The 21,744-nt window shown below is 51.0% G+C and overlaps 1 protein-coding gene across 9 annotated transcripts in view; it reads left to right on the forward strand.

Annotated features, from left to right (window-relative positions):
• Positions 1–21,744, forward strand: part of AMPD3 (adenosine monophosphate deaminase 3) — a 45,811-nt gene that overhangs the window by 4,985 nt on the left and 19,082 nt on the right. For 3 of the 9 annotated variants that reach the window (XM_044258823.1, XM_044258820.1, XM_044258822.1), the window contains exons 2-5: positions 4,849–5,074; positions 14,809–15,013; positions 18,508–18,670; positions 21,058–21,277. In XM_044258823.1, coding sequence (XP_044114758.1) covers positions 4,854–5,074; positions 14,809–15,013; positions 18,508–18,670; positions 21,058–21,277 — 809 coding nt within the window. In that variant the 5' untranslated portion in view covers positions 4,849–4,853. The other 6 variants (XM_044258817.1, XM_044258818.1, XM_044258816.1 and 3 more) reach the window with 6 other exon arrangements.

Here is a 21,744-nt window from a genome sequence, read left to right on the forward strand (position 1 = left end):
TCTGGTAGAGCCTGTCAGGCTGCCCAGTCAGCTGGGACGTCAGGTCCTCTCAGGGAAGAAAGGAAGCAGAGGGACAAGGCATGCCAGCCTTTCATCCTAAGCCTGCTCCTGTACTGAGGAGTCTCCTCTCCCAGAGTCCCTGTCCTTTCCCGGGAACCAGGGAGCAGGTCAGAGTCCTCGGCTCTTTTAGAGGAGCAGGGGAAGGAGGAACTCTGTTGGCGGCTAGGCTCAGCACCTCCCTGTCAGTCCTGGGGTGCCTCCTGGGAGGTTGCCTGGGGGGGCCTTCTGAGGGAAGGCGGGGCAGGTTGTGGCCTAGGCCATCCCTTGGGTAAAATGAACCTGGTGGCCAGGCCAGGCCTGCGGCGGGGTTCGAATGGAAGCAGCCGAGGGGACGGTACGGCCGGTTCCTGCCGGGCTGTCAGGGGTCTGGTCCGCAAAGGGAAGCTGTGGCTTATCTTCTGTGCTCTGTCAGGAAGGCCAAATGCTCAGCTGGGTCGGGCAGCAGCGGCTTTAGCTTCTGGCTCCGGAGAGGGCCACGAACCCGGCCAGGATGCCACACGCAGCCGCTGCGGAGAGTTGGCATCACTTGGGCCCTTTAGGACCTTTGGAAATTTTCCACTTACATTTCGTATTCATGGAAGAATTTCCAGCCCGGACGTTTCCTGCACTTGCTCAAGGCTGCGCACAGATATGCAAAGCAGAGACCTCCCACCCCAGCCGCAGCAGGCAGGATAGGCTAGCTGCTGTCACACTGACTCAGCTCAGCTTCCCGGGTGCGCACGGCCCATGGCCCGAGCGTGTCGCCTGTGTGGCATCCTTGGGGCCAGCCATGGAGACTCCAGCAGCAGGCTCAGGTCTGTGTCGTGGGTGCTGACAGTGGGAATGTGGCAAGAGCAAGAGACGGCTTCTTTTGTCAGGAGGGGACTTAAGGGGTCCTGTGCTTCCTTTCTGGAGGGGTTGTAGAGCCATGAAAAAGCTGTTTCTTGACACTGGTGGCATTCTATAGCTTTCTAACCTTGGGCCACTTCTCCAAGCCCATCAGAGGGTGTCATTTGTAACAACGAGATAAGCTATACCCTAGCTGATTGACTTCACAGTTAAGCCTCCCAAGCCGGTGGCTTCAGCTGACAAACGGTTGACAAACGGTTGACAAACGGTTGACAACCAGGCTTGAAGAAGCAGCTGTAGCTGAGCCTCTGCTTAGCATCAACAGAGCTGGCTTTCCTGGGCTTGTCTGCCCTGCCAGGTGTCTCTGGGTCTGCGAAGAGAGACGAGCCATGGAGGGAGGGGTCAGCAGGTGGGAGCTGTCTGCCCGGATGTCCAGAAGACAGGGTTATAACTGGCTCCTGAGGCCCACTGACTTAGCCCGGCACCCCAGCTGGGTTCCTCGGTCCATACTGTGGTATGGAATGAAGTCTCCCCCGCTTATTTAAGACACTGGTAGTAATTCTGCAGGAGATGGTTATGGGTTCTGCGACAAAAGGGATCTAGATGGGGAAGTGTCCTCGGGCCTTTGATGTGTCTTGGGAATTCAGGGTCAGGAACTATGGGATGGAGCATCTCCCTGATAATTGACCACAAGACCTGTTTCACCAGCAACAAGTGTCGACTTTTCATGGGACCCACTTTGGAAAAGGCTGATTTAAACTATTTAAAGAAAAAAGAAGATCTTTTATAGAAAGATGCCTCCAGGAAAGTATGTTTAATTGACTTCAGCAAGGTAAAAATGCTTTGTGGAAAGACATGGCAGGATCTGGCAGAAGAGTCCTCAGACACAAAGAACCACCCCCCACCCTAACCCCATTTCTGAGGAGGCCTGGTACGCTGTGGCTGGTTCATGCCTGGGTGTGTTTGTAGGGTAAGGGTTAGGGGGTAGGGAGGTGGTGGTGGGCAGGTTCTGTCCAGGGCAGAGATGGGTCTCAGTGGTATAATTCCCTTAGCTGGCCTGTTTCTGATGTGGGTTAAGTGGGAGAAGACCTTAATTACCAAAACCTGGGATGTAGAAGTTCACAATTTTTTTCCTATTTTCCTTTCTCTTTAGGCTATTTTCTCTCTATCTTCTTTGTGTTCGTTAAAATGACATAACAGTGTTAGGGGCACCTGGGTGGCTCAGTCGGTTAAGCCTCTGACTCTTGATTTTGGCTCGGGTCAAGATCTCAGGGTCCTGAGACGGAGCCCCCTCATCAGGCTCCCTGCTCAGCAGGGGTTCTGTCTCTCCCCAGCCCTCCCCGCCCCCTCTCATGCACACACTCTCTCCCTCTCTAAAATAAATAAGTAAATGTTTTAAGAAATGGCATTATAACAACATTAGTGATAAAAATCAGATATTGCCTCACACACAGGCAATCCTGCCATCTGGTCATTTGAGTGTCTCTCCTGCAGCCCTTTATCCTTAAGGGGAGGCATTTTCATATCACTGTACCCAAAGCATGGGTACAGTTTTATGTATTAATTTTTTCATGTACTGTCATTTCACAGCATTTTTTATGTGATTGTACTTTCCTCATAGTTATAATTTTGGTTGTTTAACTTTTTTTTTGTTTTCAAGTGAGCATGCTCTCATTTGGACATTTTAAAGCTACATACGAATAGTGCAGGTAAACGTCTTTGCACTTTCCTTCCTGCAGATTCTTTTCTTAGAAGCCATTTCTGGAAGTGGGTTTACTCTATCAAATGGCGTAGATGCTTGATGGCCTTCGCTGCCCCTTGCCTGGGGCCTGTTTGATGTCTACTTCGGAGATGCCCTGTGAGGTTTTGGAATTCTGTAGTTGACCCGCAGACTTAGGGTAGGGGGGACAGGGGTCCAGCTTTGTTCTCACCTACCAGTTCCTCCTGGCTCTAGTTCTTTGTCTTCCTCTCTATTTCTCTCCCGTCACCTTCCTCTCCAAGCCCCGTTCTGATGGTTTCCAGCTTCCCCTTCTGTCTGCTATCAGGATGTGGACATCGTCACAGTTAGCTCTGGTCCCCTTCTTCCGTGCAGGTCAGGCCTTTGCTATTTTGCTTTCTGCCCCCACAGACCGACACAGTTGTGTGCCAACTTCCTTCCTCCTCAGCAGTGCCCTCCCACTGAACCTGCTGAAGGGGAGAGAGGCCTAGGAAAGGCATGGCCCTGTGGGTGGAAGGAAGAAGGAAATTGGCTTCACAATCAAGGGGACCACAGATGTACTTTGACAGGTGTTGCTAGCCTGCTTTCTTCTTCCTGTCTTGTAATGAATGAGGCCCAGTGGCCACAGAGAAGATCAGAGCACAAGCCTCCCTGAGCTTTGGAAACCCCTCTGGTACCTAGAAATTACAGCACTTAGAACTGAGAGGGCCTTGGAGACTGCTTAGTCTTTATCTCACAGTGGAGAAAACTGTGAGGCCCAGAGAGTGACTGTCCTAAGGTTGCTCAGTGAGCCCCTCCTCCCCCGTAATTGCTTCCCCTCCTGGCCACACAGCATCTGGGTCCTGCCTTACCCTCAGCTTCCTCTCTCCCTAATTAAGCCACCCCTCTCTTTAAACCGTCCTGTGGTAATAGATAGATGCAGTATTCACCCATTCCATAAATGTGATGCTGGGGACAGTGAGGAGACCTCCGTGACGCCCAGGTGGACAAAGAGAAGCTCCAGGATGCAGTGGTTAAGAAGACAGACGTGGGAACCAGGTGCCTGGGTTCAAATCCCTGAGCAGAGGCTCAGAGAAGAAAGGGGGCGCGGGGCGTTACAAAGGCTGAGAACAGCACAGGTCCGCCCGCTTAATGAAAGTGGGACCCGGGCACATTAGCTCTCTGGGCCTTCACTTTCTCATCTGTAAAATGTGAATAATAGGATTAACCAAATGAATAAATAGAAAGGGTTTGGCAGTGTGTACTTAATATGGCCTATGTACACGTCGAAAGAAAGGAACCACCCAGGTAATTTAGGCCACCTACAGATAGTAAGGAAGTAGTAGGCAGATAAGGCAAGCTGCTTTGAGGAAGTGACTTTTCGGCTGGACTGTGAAAGGTGAAGAGTATTCCTGACTCTAGACCTTTCTTTTATTTGCTGTGTTGTCTTCCAAGTTCCACAAAGTCTCGGAGATGGTAGACCCATGGCAGTAAACTGCTTCTTTTAAAAAAAAAGGCCTTTTGCATGTGAGGAAGAATGAAGCTATGGATTCCCCTGAGCACTGTGGTCATCTAGTAGGACCTTAGGCTAGTCATTAGACCTTTGGGTTTAGTCCTCCCCTCTGTGCAGGAGGGAGTGAGGTTTGGTCATTGCTGTTCCCAGATGGCCTCTGGACCGTCTGCAGGAGGGAGCCTAAACTCTCCTCTCCCTTCCCCATCGTGGAAACAAAGCCGGGAAAGGTGGGACTGCCCAGGTGCTGTGGGTTCCTTGAGTTCTGGAAAAAAGAAGCGCACATAGACAATTCATTCTTGGACTTCTGAATTTGCTTTCTCATGAAATGTGAGTGGTGCTACCCTCTTCACATCCAATGATTTATGAAGCTAGCTTTTTTTTTCTTTTTTTAGATTTATGTATTTATTTGATAGAGACAGAGAGTGGGTGGAGGAACAGAGGGACAGGGAGAGAGAATCTTAAGCAGACTCCTTGCTAAGTGTAGAGCCCAATGCGGAGCTCAGTCTCATGACCCTGAGATCAAGACCTGAGCCAAAACCAAGGCTCAGAAGTTTAACGGGATGTGCCACCGAGGCGCCCTATGGAGCTAGTTGTTAAAATTGGGCTGTTGAGTTTGTTCTGGGGAATTCCTGAGCAAGACAACTGACCCCAAGGGCCAGGCCCTTATTTTAGTACCTTCTCCTTCCCCACCCCACTGACTCAGGCCACCCAGGAATTCAGGAAGGTTAACGCTTGTTTCTCTTTCTGCTAGCCGAGATGCCGCGCCAGTTTCCCAAGCTGAACATCTCTGAGGTGGATGAGCAGGTCCGGCTCCTGGCGGAGAAGGTGTTTGCTAAAGTGCTCCGGGAAGAGGACAGCAAAGATGCCCTGTCCCTTTTCACCGTCCCTGAGGACTGCCCCATCGGGCAGAAGGAGGCCAAGGAGAGGGAGCTGCAGAAGGAGCTCGCGGAGCAGAAGTCTGTGGAGACGGCGAAAAGGTCGGTCCCCACGGCCCAGTGCCCGTGTGCACAGTTGTGCAGGCCCCTGCAGGCTGTGGGTGTGTGTCCTGAGATGAGCTGGCCACTCCCTGGGAGCTGAGTTTGTTTCTTAACCAAGACCACTCAATTTACCACTCATTTCTTGAAGAAAGTTTCAGTGCCTGGGTTAAGTTGGAAGGGTCAAAACCGCCATTTTCTCTGCTGCTGTTTGAATAACAAATCAAGTGCCTAAACACACATCATTTGCAAATGTTATTTCCACATTCTTACTGGAATTTGAGGATTTCTTGGGAAACACCAGTTTTACTTCTTTTCATCACTTGACAAGTGCTTGGCGTTTTTAAATGAGTCCATTCGCTACTTGCCAAGTGCTGTGCTGGGCACTGGGGATCACTAAAGAACAAAACAGATACAGTCCCTGCCCAGTAGAGCTTACAGTTAGTTGGTCTAGACCATAATTAAGTAAGGGGACAAATTAGATAAAATATAGCAAGTTCTGATAAGGGCTGTATCAGTGAGGGTCTAACCAGAAAAAACAGAAGCCATGGAAGTACTGGAAATAGGATTTTAATGCAGGGGATGGGTACGGAGGTGGTAGAGAACCGAGAAGACAAGCAGAGGACAGAGAGGCGGGCCAGAGACCAGAGACGGTAGGAAGCAGCTCCAGTCTGGGCTGGAGGGATGATGGGAAGAGGTGGTGTTGCTGGTGCCCAGGGCCCGGGGTGGAGAAGTTGGAACTGTGGAGGCCTTTTCATGGAAAATGAGCTAAGAAGGAGAGGCCACAGCTGCGCAGATGCCTCGAAGACATGAGATGCTTCCAAGATGGAAGCAGGAGATACCTGGCTTTAATCCTTTTGGCATTTTCCAGTTTCTCCCAGTGGTTACCATCAGTCAGATCAAGCCAGAAGCCAGCTGACACAATGCTGGAAACACAGGGGAAGATGAGGAGTGGATCTGAGGACAAACAGGCCTAGTGTGGGTGCTATGAAGTGGATGAATAAGGAGTTTAAGGATAGAGAGAGAGAGGGAGAGAGACAGACAGACAGAGAGAAGGAGGGAGGAGCCTCAGGCTGGAGGGAGTGTCAGGACTCAGGTCAGGCTGGCCTTGGGCTCCCTGAGAACAAGTTTGGATCTTAGTTCAAGGGCGATGTGAAGTCCTCCTCCTTTCAGTTTATCTCACCCAGCAGAGTGCGGTTGAGGAAGACAAGAGCTCTGAGAAAGCGTCTGGTGGGGTTTTAGCTGGGTGCTTGCCCAGCCAGCAACGGCAGACCCCAGAGCTAACGAACATAGTGGATATTGAGCCCTACCTGGGACCTCATAGCAATCAGGTCCTTCCTAAGATACCTCCTTATTTTTAAAGGCAAGCCCCTTGCTTTCTTGGTAGTTGAGAATTTCAGTCTTACCTTAATGTGTTGGGAATAATGAGTACTGGTATAAAGGCAAGAACAGAGCTTCACCACGCCAAAGAAGTGCTTTCCTTCCTCTGAGGGGCTCTGAGCCCCCAAAGTGAAGGGGTAGAGGGTGCCATCTGGCAGCTGTGAGTGCCAGCCGGTGCTGGGTGAGGGGGGGTGGCTGTTGGCCCAGCAGTGTGCTCATCCCAGGAGGGTCAAGAAGAGCAGGACTGTGGAGATCCCCTCCCCCCTGCGCTGGCTTGACAGAGGGCTGGCTCTAGGAACTGAATGGTGTGCCGGGCCCTCTGTGTTTTATGAATCGTGCATTTTAGACCCTTAATAATAAGAAGAGAAGAAGTCCTGGCATTTTTTTGTTATTAGGAATAGTGGGTTTCTGGGGCCGCTTTCCATTACAGGGTGACATCTGCAAAATGAGGTGGTTCTCTTCTTATCGAGGCCCAGCCTAACAGCAAAATGGAAACCTTCTTACTCCGGTCCCCATGGTGCTCCGAGGTTTCCAAAAATTCTTCTGTAGGCTCCTCTCCAGAAATCATGTTCTGTCCCTCCTTACCAGGATCGGTGGTCTCAGTTTGCATCTCTCTGGAAGCTCCTTGAGATTGGCCTCTGGCTCCCACTGTATCCCCAGGATCCACCCCGGGACTTAGCCATGGTAGTGAGCAGTGGAGGGTGGCAGAGAAAAGATGTCCTATTCCTTCACTGCTGCTGCAGATACTACATGAGAGCAGCTACAGCTCTCTGAACCGCTGTGTTCTGCCACTCACTAGAATTTTCTGTGACCTTGGAAAATTAGGAAAACTCTCTGTGCTCTAGTCCCTTCCTCTCCTATAAAGTGGGAATGTTAACAGTAGCTACTTCTGTGGGGTATTGTGAGGAATGAGGGGATTGACATGGAAGGGGCTTAGGACAGTGCCTGGGTCACACACAGCAAGCCCCATGTCGCTGTTCATGGCTTGCCCGACTCCCTGCCGAGGAGACGATGGCAGTAGATGCTCGGTCCTGGGCTGCTCAGTGGGCTTTGCCTTCTTTAACCCCCACATCAAGCTGATTAGCTGGATGTTCTTACTGACTTCCATTTTATAGATTAGGAAACTAGGGCTCAGAGAGGTGAAATTAACCTGCACGAGGATGTGTAGCAAGGAAGTGACAGAGCAGGGACTAGAACACATGTCTTTGGAATCTAGAACCCCAACTTCGATCACGAGGTTCTTCCATCCCTGGCCAGGGGTGAGGTTTTTGTTTCCACCTATAGGTGCTGGAATGAGACCGGGTACCCCTCGCCAGGGTGTAATTGCTGGCTTTTGAATGAAAGGAGGGGAAGCTGGGCCAAAGCTCTTCACTGCCCACTGGCTTTTCTCCCAAAGGAAGGACTGGTCCCTGCACTTAGTGGTGGGAGAGCCCAGTGGTGTTCAGAGTTGTATGGCCCTAATTCGTCTTTCAGCTTGGCTGCTCAGTACAGGCACCGTTATGCAAATACTCATAGGCGAGCCGTCCCTGGAGGAACTCTCTCCCCAGCTTCCTCTTTCTTTCTGTTGCCTCCCTGACATTCTGGGATATAAATGGTCATATGGAGCCATCCTGCAAGGAGCCCACAGGCCCGGAGCCAGCAGCACATCTCCAGATACCCGGAGTCTGTGGCTCTGTGTTTCGAACTGCGGCATGAGAAAGGGCATCCAGTTTGGAAGAAGCCCTTCCCCATCCTGGCTCCTCCGACAAGCCTGAATATTTCTGGCACTTGAGAAGGCCTTTCTTTACAACCATTGCCTTTTTCTCTCTTATTTAAAAAAGAAAAGAAAAGAGAAGAAAAGAAAAGGACTAATTGTAGGTCTCATGTAAGGGCACAAACTAAAACCAAGACGTAAACCAGCTTCTTGTAAAAGAAGAAAAACTGGACGGTGAGTAGGAAAGATGAGGTGCTGTGGCCTGGAGGCCTGGAGGCTCTAAGAGCCGAGCTGGGTTCAGGCATCTCCCTTCTAGGAGGGGGCCGACTCCAGGAGCCAGTGCTCTGGGCTGCTCAGAGAAGCTCTCCTTTTGCCGGCTAGACCGGATGAGGAGAGCAACGAGGACAGCTTGCCACAGGGCCCTGCCTCCTTAGGAAGATGACACTGGGACTGTTGGGAGTCCCAGGTCCCTGTTGGGTCTTGGGGGCAGGTCAAGGTGAGATGGTGGGGCGGACAATCTATGAAATCAAAGTTGGGGGGCAGAGAAAAGCAGACTGGAGAAGCGAGAGGTACCCGGAAGCTGTCCCTTGGTCCACACGGAATCCTGTCATCTCCCTAGTCAGAGCTCACCTACTCTGCGAAAGCACAAAGTTACAACTTAGGGCAACACTGATGGCCACACAAAGAATATGCAGCCAAAATGTACATGAGTGCTCCTTAGCTCTCCTGTTTCTTCCTTTTACGCAGCTTTATTGAGATATAATTCCCATACCATACAATCTACCCATTTAACGTGTACAATTCACACGTTTTATTATATTTGCAGACTTAGGCAACCATCCCCACAATCCACTGTAGATCATTTTTATCAGCCCCCAAAGAAACCCTGTCGTTTTCAGCCGTGATCGCCCCAATACTCCCATCCCATCTCCTATTTGTTCTTTACAGAGAGTTCTAATAACCTTGGTTGTCTTGTTTCTTATCTTGTGACAGATTTAAGTGGGGAGATGAGAAGTGGGGAGAGGGATCTCCATGGGCAGGGACGCAGAAGGGGCATGTGGGGATTGTGGGCTCAGGCGTGGCAGTCAGGCCTGGGAGTTCAGATGACAGCCCTTCTCTGTCTACGGAGTGGCCTCGGGGCGAGGCTCTTAACTGCCAGGCCCCAGTTTCCTGATCTGCACAATGAGGATAATAAAGCACCTACTTGGCAAGAATTAAGTGAGCTAATACGCTTGACTACTTAGGACAGTGCTTGGAACATCATCAGCGTTCTTGGTTTGGTTTTGTCATTGTTATTACCTGACAGTCAACAGTGAAGGAGGAAGTCATGAAAAGCCACACAAGAATTCGAAGCACAGCAGTCTTGGGACAAAATGCCTCTAAGCTCATGACTGGGTAATACAACGATGACTATGAGTCATCAAGAGAATTTTAAATTGTGTTTAGCATGCACTGATTAAAATATAGGAATTATGAATTTCATTTAAAAAAACCCCACACCATAACTGGCTTTTTTTTTTTTTTAATTGAGTTTAAGGGGACTAGATTTTGTCTGAAAAATATAGCTTTCTAGAACAGCTACTTTCCCAAGTCAAATAGATAAACCAGTATTTGTTAGGAATTGAGCGTAGTACAGTTATGGTGTTATTAAATCATTCAGTTTAATGAAATTTCTAAAATCAGGGGTAGGTAACTTTTTAAATTCAGGGCTGTTAACAAAGGAGCTTCATTTATTTTTTTAAAAAGTTTTTTTTTAATTAAATTTTTTATTTTTTATAAACATATATTTTTATCCCCCGGGGTACAGGTATGTGAATCACCAGGTTTACACACTTCACAGCACTCACCTTTCTAAAAATTTATTTATTTGAGAGAGAGAGAATCTTAAGCAGGCTTCATGCCCAGCATGGATCCCAACATGGGGGCTCCATCTCAGGATCCTGAGATCAAGACTTGAGCTGAAATCAAGAGTCCAGTGCTCAAATGACAGAACCACCCAGGTGCCCCAAGGAGCTTCATTTAAAACAGCTTGATACATTTGTTTTTGACGTTAGGAATAGAGAGTATTAGGCCTATTTTAAAAGATAGTAAAGATTGTACTTCATTTTGACCTCTGAGGTCTTTTGGGAGGAAAGGCAGCTGGGAAGGACTGGGGAGAGGGAAGAAGGGAGCAGGCAGGCAATGGAGACCTACATTTGGTCAGGAGGGAGCCAAGGGAGACAGTGACAGATGAGGGCAGGTTATCAGAGGGAAGTAAAGGGAGAGACCGTCTTTATGCCTGACAGGCTTCAAGTGTGCAAACCAAAGCTATGCCACCTGGGCAGGCCACTGGCCATTTGGTGTGTGCAAAGAGAAAGACCTGTCCACGGGGCCCACGGGCCTGGCATCCCTTCTCACAGCGCTTTCCCCTCCTGGGCATGCACCAGTCTAGTCAACTGTATCAGCTTCTGGATAGACTGTGACCTCAGGTCCCAGTCATTGCTCCCCTTTTTAGACCATGGGTCCCCACTTCCCCAGTAATCAGTGCAGTGATGGTGGAAGCAATGGGGGACAGTGGGAGATGCCTGGCCACCTAATGGCATTCAGATTCACACTGTTAATAAATCTCCATGTTGTTTGGGACTAAAGGTTTGGGGCCAAACCTTTAAAAGGGTAATTCTCATCTGGAGGGGTAGAGGCTGCCAGAGTGAAATGAGTGTGTGTGTGTGTGTGTGTGTGGTGGTGGGGGGTGGTTCAAACAAGCCTGCCCATTCTGAGTATTCTCCTCTCCTTTGAGAATGAGGTAGGGAGACTTCTCTGTCCCTGCTGCTTTACTGCTCCCACCTGTCTGACCAGGTGTTTCCTCTGGGATCCCCAAATCTCCAGAGCATCTCACACACCAACCGTGTTGTGTGATGACAGCCCGTTGAGTGGTCTGGCCATCTATGCCATCCTCAGCCAGCCCCTGGAGTCCAGGGTAGAGTTTCTCTCTGTCTACCCCTGGGGCCTGGCCCTTGGTACTTGATTGAGTCAAGTGAGGTCTGCATGTGGCCCCCTGACTCACTGTACACAATTGAGAGCCTTCGGGGAAAGGTTTGTTCTGCTGACTGGCTCTCCCCGGAAGCCCTCTGGACGGACCACACAGGGCAGTGTGCTTCAGAGGGTCCCTGGAAAGATGCTGGCTGTTCTCTAGAAGATTGAGGAGGGCCTTGAGGTCTTAACTTGGGTTTAGCATATGAACCAAATGTTGTTATAGAAAGGTTTTGGGGTGCCCCGGAGCTAAGGAGGGCTGGAGAGTGGCGCAGGGATAGGGATGGGAACACAGTGAATGGCAGGGGCAGCAAAGGGCCATAGAGCTGGGATAGGAAAGGTACCAGCTAGGTGCTGAGAGGTGCTGTAATAACAGCCCACGTGGCCAGTTCACGTCCTTGTGTTGAGGGCCTGTTTGGGCAAGAAGGTCTCTGTGGCCCAGGAGGATCATCCATTTCCAAGAGGACAAAGCTGCTCCTGGCCCTTTGGGCCCTCAGGCCTGGCCTGGAGCTAGTGTCTTCCCAGTCCCACACCCTGCCAGCTCTTTGGTAGGACTGAGTCTCTGCCAGGTGGATATGTGGGTGGGGGAAGGAGGGGGCCTGCCAGCTGTGACAGAGAGAGCTGGCTCATTCTGGTGCCCCAAGGGCTAGCACGAGGTACAACAGGTGGGACTGTGGACAGACAGATCTTGGCCCATCGTAAGGAAGTGCTTTCTAACAGTGACAACAGATCATGTTTTGTTCACCTTGTTTGCGTGCTTAGCACTGGCCTGACCCAGAGTAAGTGCTTGGTGAATATATTTTGAATAAATTATTGATGGCTGATGTCTTGTTCAGAAATGTAATGAGCTGTTTGTCAGTGGAGGTGTTTAAGCAGAGGCTGCCTCAGTGAGAGGACTGGGATGTGTAGTTTTAAAATCCTTTTCAGCCAAGACCATGGTTCTCTACTTCATATAAAGCTTATGCCTCCTTCTTTTATTATTGTTATGCGTGTGGGGCTTCAGATGGTCTTGAGAGGGAGAGAAAGACAGGTGTGGGGACACACACACACACACACACACGCACACACATTCAGTCATACACAGTTGCTGCTCTCCACCTTTGTTGGCTGAGCCTTGGTTCGCTGGAATGGATGTTACATATGGGCCTATGGTAGACAGAATTTCTGAAATGCCCCTGCCATAGATGGTCTTCTCTAATCTTCAGACCCTCTGAACACGATTAGACTGTAGAATATAAGGCAACAGAATATAGCACAGCAGCCTTACAGCCGCACAGAGCTGGTTTCTGCCAACCTCGTGCGTGAGCAGGGAAGTGGTTTCTTTCCTCGAGTCTCCAGATAAGAGCTCAGTGAAGCCAGAATCTTGACTTTGGCCTTTTGATACCCCAAGCACGGAGCCCAGCCAAACCCACCCAGACTTCTCACCTACAGAACTGTGAGCCAATTAAGGCTTGTGGCGATTTGTCATGCAACAATAGGAAATAAATACAGGTCCTCTCCTTGGTCTCCATTTAGCTTTTCCAGTTTGCTGAGATAGAAGCTTTGTGCTTGGCTCTGGTTACTCTAAGCCCTTGCCCCATCCATTGACAAACCTGTCCCTTGCACCTATACAGTCGGAGCTCTCAGCCCAGGGATGTTCACATGTGATAATCTGGTACCACTTGGAGGCCAAGCAGAGCCATAATGATGTCTTCAAGAAGAGTTCTTTGGGCAGCTAGGGGGTAATGGCTTCCCCACTGTGGCAGAAAAATACGGATATTCCTAGGACAAGCCTGGTGGGCTCCTGGCTTAGGCAGCCTTCCAACTTCCTGAACGCAGCAGGCTTTATTACTTTTCTTACCTGTTACTCACCTCAGACGTCTTCTTGCTTCTGCTTGCTGAGACCAGCCCTCGGGCGGTGTTGGCTGAGGCATGGGGGTGGGAGGTGGGGGAATGTTGGCAAAGAGATAAAAACCATGAGCTGGCAGGCATGTGAGTGACACAAACGCCAGAGTCTCATGGGATCCAGCTGAACAGGTCAGAATGTTAGAGGGGGCCCAGAGTAATAGCTCTTCCTGTAGTGCGAACGTCCAGAAGTTGCCAAAATGAGAATTTTATTGCTCAAGGTGAATCTTGAGGAAACCACTGAGGAATGATTGACTGGCAAGAGTGGACATCTTCCTTGGGGCAGGATGCTTAGCTCAGCTCTGTGGAATGCGTGGATGGCAGGCTGGAGAGAGCCTGAGCTGGAGGCTCCTGGAGTTCAGGCAGAGTTTCTGGAATGTCTCAGTGCCTCTGTTGTGCAGGGCCATGGGCTGGGCAAAGTACAACTCCGGAAAAGGGGCTGCCTCTACTTTCCAGGTACAAACAGCCTGGCCCCAAACAAGGGATGACAACAGGTGGGAATATAAGGACCAGGGAGCCATGGCAAGTGGTAGGTGTGTAGACAGAGGAGGGCAATGTGGTTCCTGAAAAATTGGCAGTGGGCCTGTGAGGAGAACTGGCCAAGTGTCAGGAGGAAGATAACTGCTTCCAGGTGACTCATAAGGCCTCTTTGGAGATCAGGCAGTTTCCCCACCCCTTCTGGGTAATCATGGTGTCTGGAGAAGAGAGCGGTTCTACGGGCTCTGCTGGGTCTTTGGGTCCTTTTCTGGTGGCTATGGGCCCTGGTTCTCCTGCTGGGCCCTTAGCTCATTCCTGGCATTGGATACTCCTGGGTGGCAGTGTTAGGGGACCGGGGTCATTAAAGACAGAGAAAAGGACAGGGAGAGGGAGTGCTCATGGCTTCGCCTCATTCCTTCACTTTTAATTCCCTTCCTGGGGATCCTAGGACTTGGGGTGATGTCTTTAGTTAATGAAGAAAGTGAGTTTCATGAATCACTGCAAATAAGCATAAGCTTGTGGCCTTGTAAACCACCTGTGCCCACTTCCCCAAGAGTTGGTGAAATCGTCTTTTTGTGCTAAGGTGACGGGTCCAGAGGGCCCTGAACTTGATGCTGACCACTCTCTTTCCCATAATAGAGATACAGGTCTGTGCCTGCCCTGCAGTGGGAGTGGCTAGGATGGCCCATGTCAGGCTTGAGGAAGGAGCAACAGGGGTGACAGGATGGAGCAAGGTCCCCGGGAGGCTGAGGACTCGCTGCCACCTTGCCGTGTGACCTTGAGCAAGCTCTCTTCTATTTCTGGGCACCTAACTCCTTCATGAAAAAAAGAGGTGGGACTGGTGGGTGGTCATGCTCTCTCCTGGTTCCAGTTTCAAACTTCGTGAACTACAGGGTGGGTGTCGCCTGTGACCCTATTCACTGTCCTTCCTGAGGCTGTTCACGTGCCGGGACTTAGAGTTTGGGTGACTTGACCTGGTCGTTTGGTGTGAGACCCTGGCAGTGTGGTCTGTCCTCTGTATCCCAAGACAGTTGCTTTCTCCAGGGTTCTGTGTGCTGTCCAAACAGGCCAGGGCCATGCTCCGTGATCCCAGGGAGGGGTGTCTGGAGGGCTGTTCTGTATCTCAGGCGGCGATGTGTGTGTGAGAAGAAGGCATAATTAGCAACTTCTTCATGGTAGGGCCAGCACCAGTGACGAATCAGAGGAAATTCTCCTGCCATGTACATAACAAAGACTATAACTTGCCCCAATTCCTGGCTGATGTTTCCCACTTTTCCTTGTCCTTGGCTTTTAGAAAGAAAAGTTTCAAGATGATTCGGTCCCAGTCCCTGTCTCTGCAAATGCCGACGCAGCAAGATTGGAAGGGCCCCCCGACATCCAGTCCGGTCATGTCTCCCACGACTCCTGTGTTCCCTGGTGCCACTTCCCAGCCCACGCCAGCGCCCTATGCTATGCCCGAGTTCCAGCGGGTCACCATCAGTGGAGATTATTGTGCCGGGGTAAGGCATCTCCCGCTCCCCACTCTCTCCCTGCGCATGAAGGCCAGTGTGCCTGTGCAGAGGCCAGGGTCCTTGGGCCACCGGGGACATCCCTTGTGCTGAAGCCTGGTCTGCCTGCGGGGGCCTGGGAGGTAGTGGGCAGGAGGCACAGGAGTCTGAAGACAAGGAGGGTCTTAGTGGAGCTTGTAAGGTGCAGGTGTGGCTAGGGCACTGCTCATCCCTGTGAGGGGGGCTGAGGGCTGTGGCCTGCAGGTTCCTTGTGTTCTGTGGGTCCAGAAGGCTGCTCTCTGTCCCTGCAAGCCATGGAGGAAGATGCCAGCTCGGACCCTTGAGTGTTTCCAAATGTTGAGTGGGCTCCACGTCCAGGCGTTGGCTTGTTCGCGTGGAATCAGTCATTGCCGGTTCAGCTCCTCCATGAGATTCGGCTCAGTATCCTTAAATACAGGCTAGACCCTCCCAACCAGGAAGAGGGGGTCCTGATGAGAAAGTGAACACGTAACCAAGTCGGTTAGCTCAGTCACTGAAAATGTGCTAATTTTCCTGGTTGGATGATGCATTTTTATTGCTTCCTTCTTGAAGAGAAGTATCACTTAGTGCAGTTGTAAGTTTGGTTCTCTCTTCCTGGCCCTCAACCTGCTACCTGCACCTCCCCCTCCCCCCTCCTCCTTCTTCCTCTTCCCCTTCTTCTCCTCCTCTTCCTCCTCCTCCTCTTCCTTCTTCTTCTTCTTCAGAGAGGGTGCACACACATGCAAGGTGGGGAGAGGGGCAGAGGGAGAGGGAGAGAGAGTTCCAAGCAGACTCCCTGCTGAGCGTGGAGCCCATCGTGATGCAGGACTCCATCTCACATCCCTGAGATCATGACCTGAGCTGAAGTCAAGAGATGGACACTTAACTGACCATGCCACTCAGGCGCCCCTGAAATATTTTATTGTTTGAGGCTACCCTTGGTTTTGGTTTTCTTATGTGTATCTACAATTAATTGGGCATGTATAATTTATTTATCTTTACATAAATGGTAGTTTACTATACACATCATACTGAGTCTAGCTTTTTTCACTTAACAGTACATCTGGGAGATAATGCCATTATCAATAGATAAAGAACATCCTTGTTCTTGTTCTTTCTTTCTTCCTTTTTTTTTTTTTACAAGTGCCTAATATTCCACTGTGTGGGTATACCACACTTGAAGTTCCTATGGATGGGAATTTTGTTGGATTGGACACAGTGCAGGCCTTCTCTGAAGTCACAGCCTCCTGACCAGGAGTCCTTGGTGTCTGTCTGGCCCCTGACATGTGGGCAGGATGGGAGAAGGGGGAAATAGAGGCAGGCTAGCAGCCTGCTGAATGGGATGATGTTGGCCTGGTGCAGTAGCTAGCTTCTTTCCATCGGTCCCCTGGCACAGAGCCCCTGAAATGGACAGTTGGTCCCCAGAGAGCTATGAGCAATGAGAGATAGGCTGACCTTGCAGATCACCTTGACTCCCAGTGGGCTTGCTCCCAGGCATGGGGCCTGTGTATCTGTGAGCTGGCTGGTGGCTGCTGGTCCACTGGGATCCTGAGCACCCTTTCTGATGCCTTTAGCCATGGTATGAGCCCCTTGCCCTGCTGAGTCCATTGGCTCTGCCAAGTGTTTGGCTTTGTCATCGGCAGGGACATATTTCTGTCTAAGGTTCTAAGATGTGTGTGTCTATTCACCTATTTCTGCTGCTCTCAGAAGCCATCCACTGGAAGGTCTAAAATGGAATTAGTACACCCTCATGGGGACACTTGGAAACAGGAAAGGAAAAGCTACTTTCTTTCTTTCTTTTTTTTTCTTTAAAGATTTTATTTATTTACTTATTTGATAGAGATCTCAGGTGGACAGAGAGGCAGGTGGAGGGGGGGCAGGAAGCAGGCTCCCTGCTGAGCAGAGAGCCCGATGCGGGGCTTGATCCCAGGACCCTAAGATCATGACCTGAGCCAAAGGCAGAGGCTTTAACCCACTGAGCCACCCAGGCACCCCAGGAAAACCTACTTTCTTAACAAAAGCTAGGAGCAATGCTGAGTGAAAGTATAAAAACATGCATGGGAAAGCTATGTACCAACTTCCTTCCTCTGAGCCTGGAGCGGGGTGAAAGAGCGGGGAGGGGAGGGTTTTAGCTGTATCTGTGATGATTTATTTATTCAAATATATAAGAGATCTGGAACAGTCATGAAAAACATTAAAAGTTTTAGCTCTGGAAGGTAGACACATGGGTGTCTGTTGTATTATCTTCAGTGCTTGTCTGTGTATTTAAAATATTTTTAAACTAAAAGTGATTTTTAATTAAAGCAGTGAGGAAACTTCCAGGAACCCCTCTCCCCTACCCTGTGCTCCACCAGCATCTTGGATCTCCCTCTGCTGTGGGTCGCTTGTGTCCTGTTATGTCTGTCTGTTTAGCTTCTTATCTCCCCAGACATGTTTGGGTTTCTGCCACATACCTCTTTCCCAGACAGACGGGGACGAAGGAGCCCACTGGAAGGTGGGCATGTATCTCTCTCTTCCCTCATTGAGAAACAGGCAGCTCCAGGGAGACAGAATATGCTTAGGTGCTGGGAGCCAGTCATATCAGAATCTGAAGTCTGACTTTGTAACTTGCGACGAGTGATTTATCCTTGCTGGCTCACAGCTTCCCCCTCAGTAGGATGGGTTGCCGTGAGGACCCAAACGAAATCCAACACTTGTCCATAAGTGCTTGTGGACTGGGTGAATTGGTGATTAACAGACAAAGCAGAGGCCAGGGGATGGCAAAGCAGCAGACTGAACCTGCAGAGTTTTTATTTTCACCTCTGGGGGACCCCTGGTTTTTTGCAGATGAAAGTGGTGAGCCTCACCTTCATCAGGGATGTGGTCCAGGCCCTTTTCACGCTCAGGGTGCATCAGCGGGGCTGTGGCTTACCAGCTGCATTTGAGGCCGGTCTTGGGGTTGCAGGCCGGAGCACTTCTGGGTCTCCAGCAGCCCTCATTCTCCACCTAGGCCGGGGGTCCCCGGGCTCAGTCATTCACTGGGAGGACACCTCGGACCCAGCCCAGAGGTGCTCAGGACTAGGATTTATTACAGTGATCGGATGCAGAGTGAAGTCAGCACGGGGAAAAGGTACAGACAGGAGAGTCTGGAGGAGCCCAGGCGCCTCTCCCTGTGGCGTCAACAGAACACACTTCATTCCTTCACCATCGACGTGTGACATGTTCGAAGTGTCGTCTACCCTGGAAGCTCATCAGAGACTCAGTACCCAAGGTTAATAACCTTGTCTTCCAGACTCCCAGAGAAAACCAGGTGTTTGTCATAAACCGTAGTGTTTGTGCAAACCACTGAGGCTGGATGAGCCGCTCCTGTTAGTCAGCGAGTGGTGGGCATACACCTGCAACGCAAGTTCTCAGCCGTCAGCTGAAAGCCAACTTCGCAGGAGATCTTGCTGTGGACAGTGGTCTCAGTCCTGCTATGTGGACTCTTCTCTGCCCACCCCCTTCTGCAGATCACTGTGGAGGACTATGAGCAGGCTGCCAAGAGCCTGGCCAAGGCCTTGATGATACGGGAGAAGTATGCCAGGCTTGCCTACCACCGCTTCCCACGGACCACTGCCCGCTACCTGGGTCATCGGCGGGGAGACACTGTGCCTCCGGAAGAGGGCCTCCCAGGTACTGTGGGGGTGTGGGGCATGGGGGTCCTAAGGGGGGCACAGCTCAAGAGTTGGTCGGGACTTTTACTGGCTGGATGTATTTGGCCCAGATGGTGTTTTAAGGAGAGGGCCCTGGCCTGGGCTTCCTACACCCATGTTTGCTGGTTTCCCTCAGCATTGCGTCTGCACGCACTGTGTGCTCTGCTCTGGGTAGAACTGAGCTATAGAAGTTCAGAGAGAGAAGGACAGTCCCTGAGCTTGATAGTCCCCCAGAGAGAGGCAGTCTCATCCTGGATATTTACAACAACACCATTAGACAGTAAATGCTGAATTTGCTGACGGGGTGGGATAGAGTGGGGGGTAGATGCAGAGTGCATGTTCTGGGAGCAGGGAAAGTAGGCTCTGGAGTCGAACACACCTGCGTTCTGGTCTTAGCTCCACAGCTTTCTTTTCTTTTCTTTTTTTTTTTTTAAAGATTTTTATTTATTTATTTGATAGACAGAGAGAGATCACAAGTCGGCAGAGAGGCAGGCAGAGAGGGAGGGGGAAGCAGGCTCCCTGCCGAGCAGAGAGCCCGATATATGGCTCGATCCCAGGACCCTAAGATCATGACCTGAGCTGAAGGCAGAGGCTTAAACCACTGAGCCACCCAGGCGCCCTGCTCCACAACTTTCTTGGGCAAGGTATTTCTCCAAACCTCAGTTTCTCAGTCTGTAAAATGGGACTAATATCTCTGTCCTGGGTCTGTTCTGAGGATGGATTGAGAGAGTGCACGTGAAGTACTTAGTGCAGTACTGGCATGACTGAACACTCTGAGTGAGTGTTCAGTCAGTGGTAGCTGCATTTATGCTGAAGAATTTGGAGAAAGAAGAGATCAGAGATAGGCAGGGTGGTTGCTGGGGGACTCTGGCCTGAGAAGGATCTAGGAGCAGTAGAGGTTGTAAGTTGGGTAAGATGAATGAAGACAACAAAAAGCCACCATCTACAAATTTGGCACCGGAGGATCAGGCAAGGGCCTGCTGGTCTGTGCCTGTACCCAGGACCCTGGCTGCCCTCTGGGTGTAATAGGTGCCAAGGGGTCTCTGTCTGGGTTTTCCTTGAAGCTCTGAGACCTGGATGTTGAGCATCTGTGACTGCCTGGGACCCTGGTTAAATCTCAGCCCTTCTGGTTCCATTTCCCTGAGGCAAGTCGATGTCGCCTGCCTCAGTCTTGGCAAGGGCCAACAGAGTACCCGGGGGCCTGGGAATGAGTCTGGTGAGGCCGAGGCTGTGTCTTCCTGCAGGATCCTGGCTCACTTTAGGGACTCCTGAGCTGGCCGGGGGCTGTGCCTAATGTGGGCACATGCTTTAGCTCCTGCGATGCCTCACATCTGCTCCGGGGTGGTCTGTTCCGAGCAGTACCCAAGCAGGTCACTCAGCCTTGGCTGCTTTCTTTGATGAAGAGTCCCAGGCTTCCCCCTGCCTGGGCTGGCAGCTGAGCAGCTGGACCCTGTGGAGGGTTGGCTGGTGTGCAGAGTCGGAGCCCCCAGATCTACTGCCATCTAGCATTACCTCTGTTCCTTGGCCAAAGGCAGAGCTCATCTAGAGTCAGCAGAAGTCCTGGGAAAAGTGATGAGAATAATGTTGTCTAATTGATGGCTCAGGAATTACTGTTACAAAGCCCCTCTTATACCCACTTTTGCAGACTTCACAACAGCTGGTGAAGGCAGGGGGTGTTAGTCTCAGATGAGCGGGGCATGGGACCAGAGAGGTGAAGTGCTTTGTTGAGTCTCATAGCTGGCAAATGGCCAAGAGGCATTTTCGGCTTCCTGTGGGCTAACAGCCCTGGGGACTGAGAGCTCTGTCCTTGCCATTCCTTGCTCTGTGGGGGGGATGGGCTGCCTAGTCTGTGCTTATCTGGGGAGGAGGGGGCCCCCCTTCTATTTAGCCCCGTGGCTGCCCCAGGCTCAGGAAGATGTGGGAGGACAGAGACAATTATTCCCACTGGGCAGTCCCAGGTGCTGCCTCGGACTATTTTATTACAAGACACAGCGGCCCTTTCTAATGTGCCTGGTGTCCCTCTCATGCCCAGGAGGCTGAAGCTCATTTCAGTTAAATTAAAAACATTTCCTGCCATGCCAGCCATGTGCCAGGGACTGTTCTAGGAAATGGGGATACAGTACTAAACAAGACAAACAGATAGGTCCCAGGATAAGTAAGTGGAATTCTTGCCCATAGCGGCAAATGCCACAGAGACGATACAGAGGAGGGAGGGATACAGGTGATGTCAGGGCAGGTAGATGTGGCTGGGGTGACGAGGTTTTAGCTGAGATGATGAGGATAGCCCTCCCCGAGTAGGTGACTTCTGAGCTCACGTGAGCTCACGACGTCAAGGGCACGTTGCCATCACTCAATCCTGTTTTGCAGATTTCCACCCTCCCCCTCTGCCCCAGGAAGATCCTTACTGTCTGGACAATGCTCCCCCCAACCTGGGCTACCTGGTTCGCATGCGGGGGGGCATCCTCTTCGTGTATGATAACAAGAAGATGCTGGAGCGCCAGGAGCCCCACAGCCTGCCCTACCCTGACCTGGAGACCTACACCGTGGACATGAGCCACATCCTGGCTCTCATCACGGATGGCCCCACGTAAGCCCGCTCTCCCTGAGTCCACCTCTCTGCATGGCAGCTGTCCTGTAGGAAGGGGCTGTCAAAGGCCAATCAGATCCCCCTTTTACTCCTGGCTTTCCTGCACTTAAATCACCCGCTTTCCCCCGTGCTTTGTGGGTTCCTGTAACAGTTTTCCATCATAGGCTGGCGTGTTCTTAGAGTCGGTACTACCTGTCTCTTCTGCATCCTGGAGCTGGAGCTTCTGCTCATCGGGGCCAACCTGTGCACCTTACAGTGGCGGTTCTCCCTCTCCCCAGGCAGGGCGGCAGCCTTGCCAAGATCCAGCCCAGGGCATCATAGATGGTGGAGGAGAGAAGACTGTTGCTTTGGTTGTTGGGTTTTCCGTGTTTCTGGAGGGGAGAGTGCAGGGAGCCTGGGAGCTTTGTGCCTTGACCCCCAGGATGCTTGCAGGCTCGGCTTGAGCTAAGCTGGCAGGCTGTTGTCTC

Source organism: Neovison vison, chromosome 7, assembly GCF_020171115.1.
Source record: "Neovison vison isolate M4711 chromosome 7, ASM_NN_V1, whole genome shotgun sequence".
Taxonomy (NCBI): Eukaryota; Metazoa; Chordata; class Mammalia; order Carnivora; family Mustelidae; genus Neogale; species Neogale vison.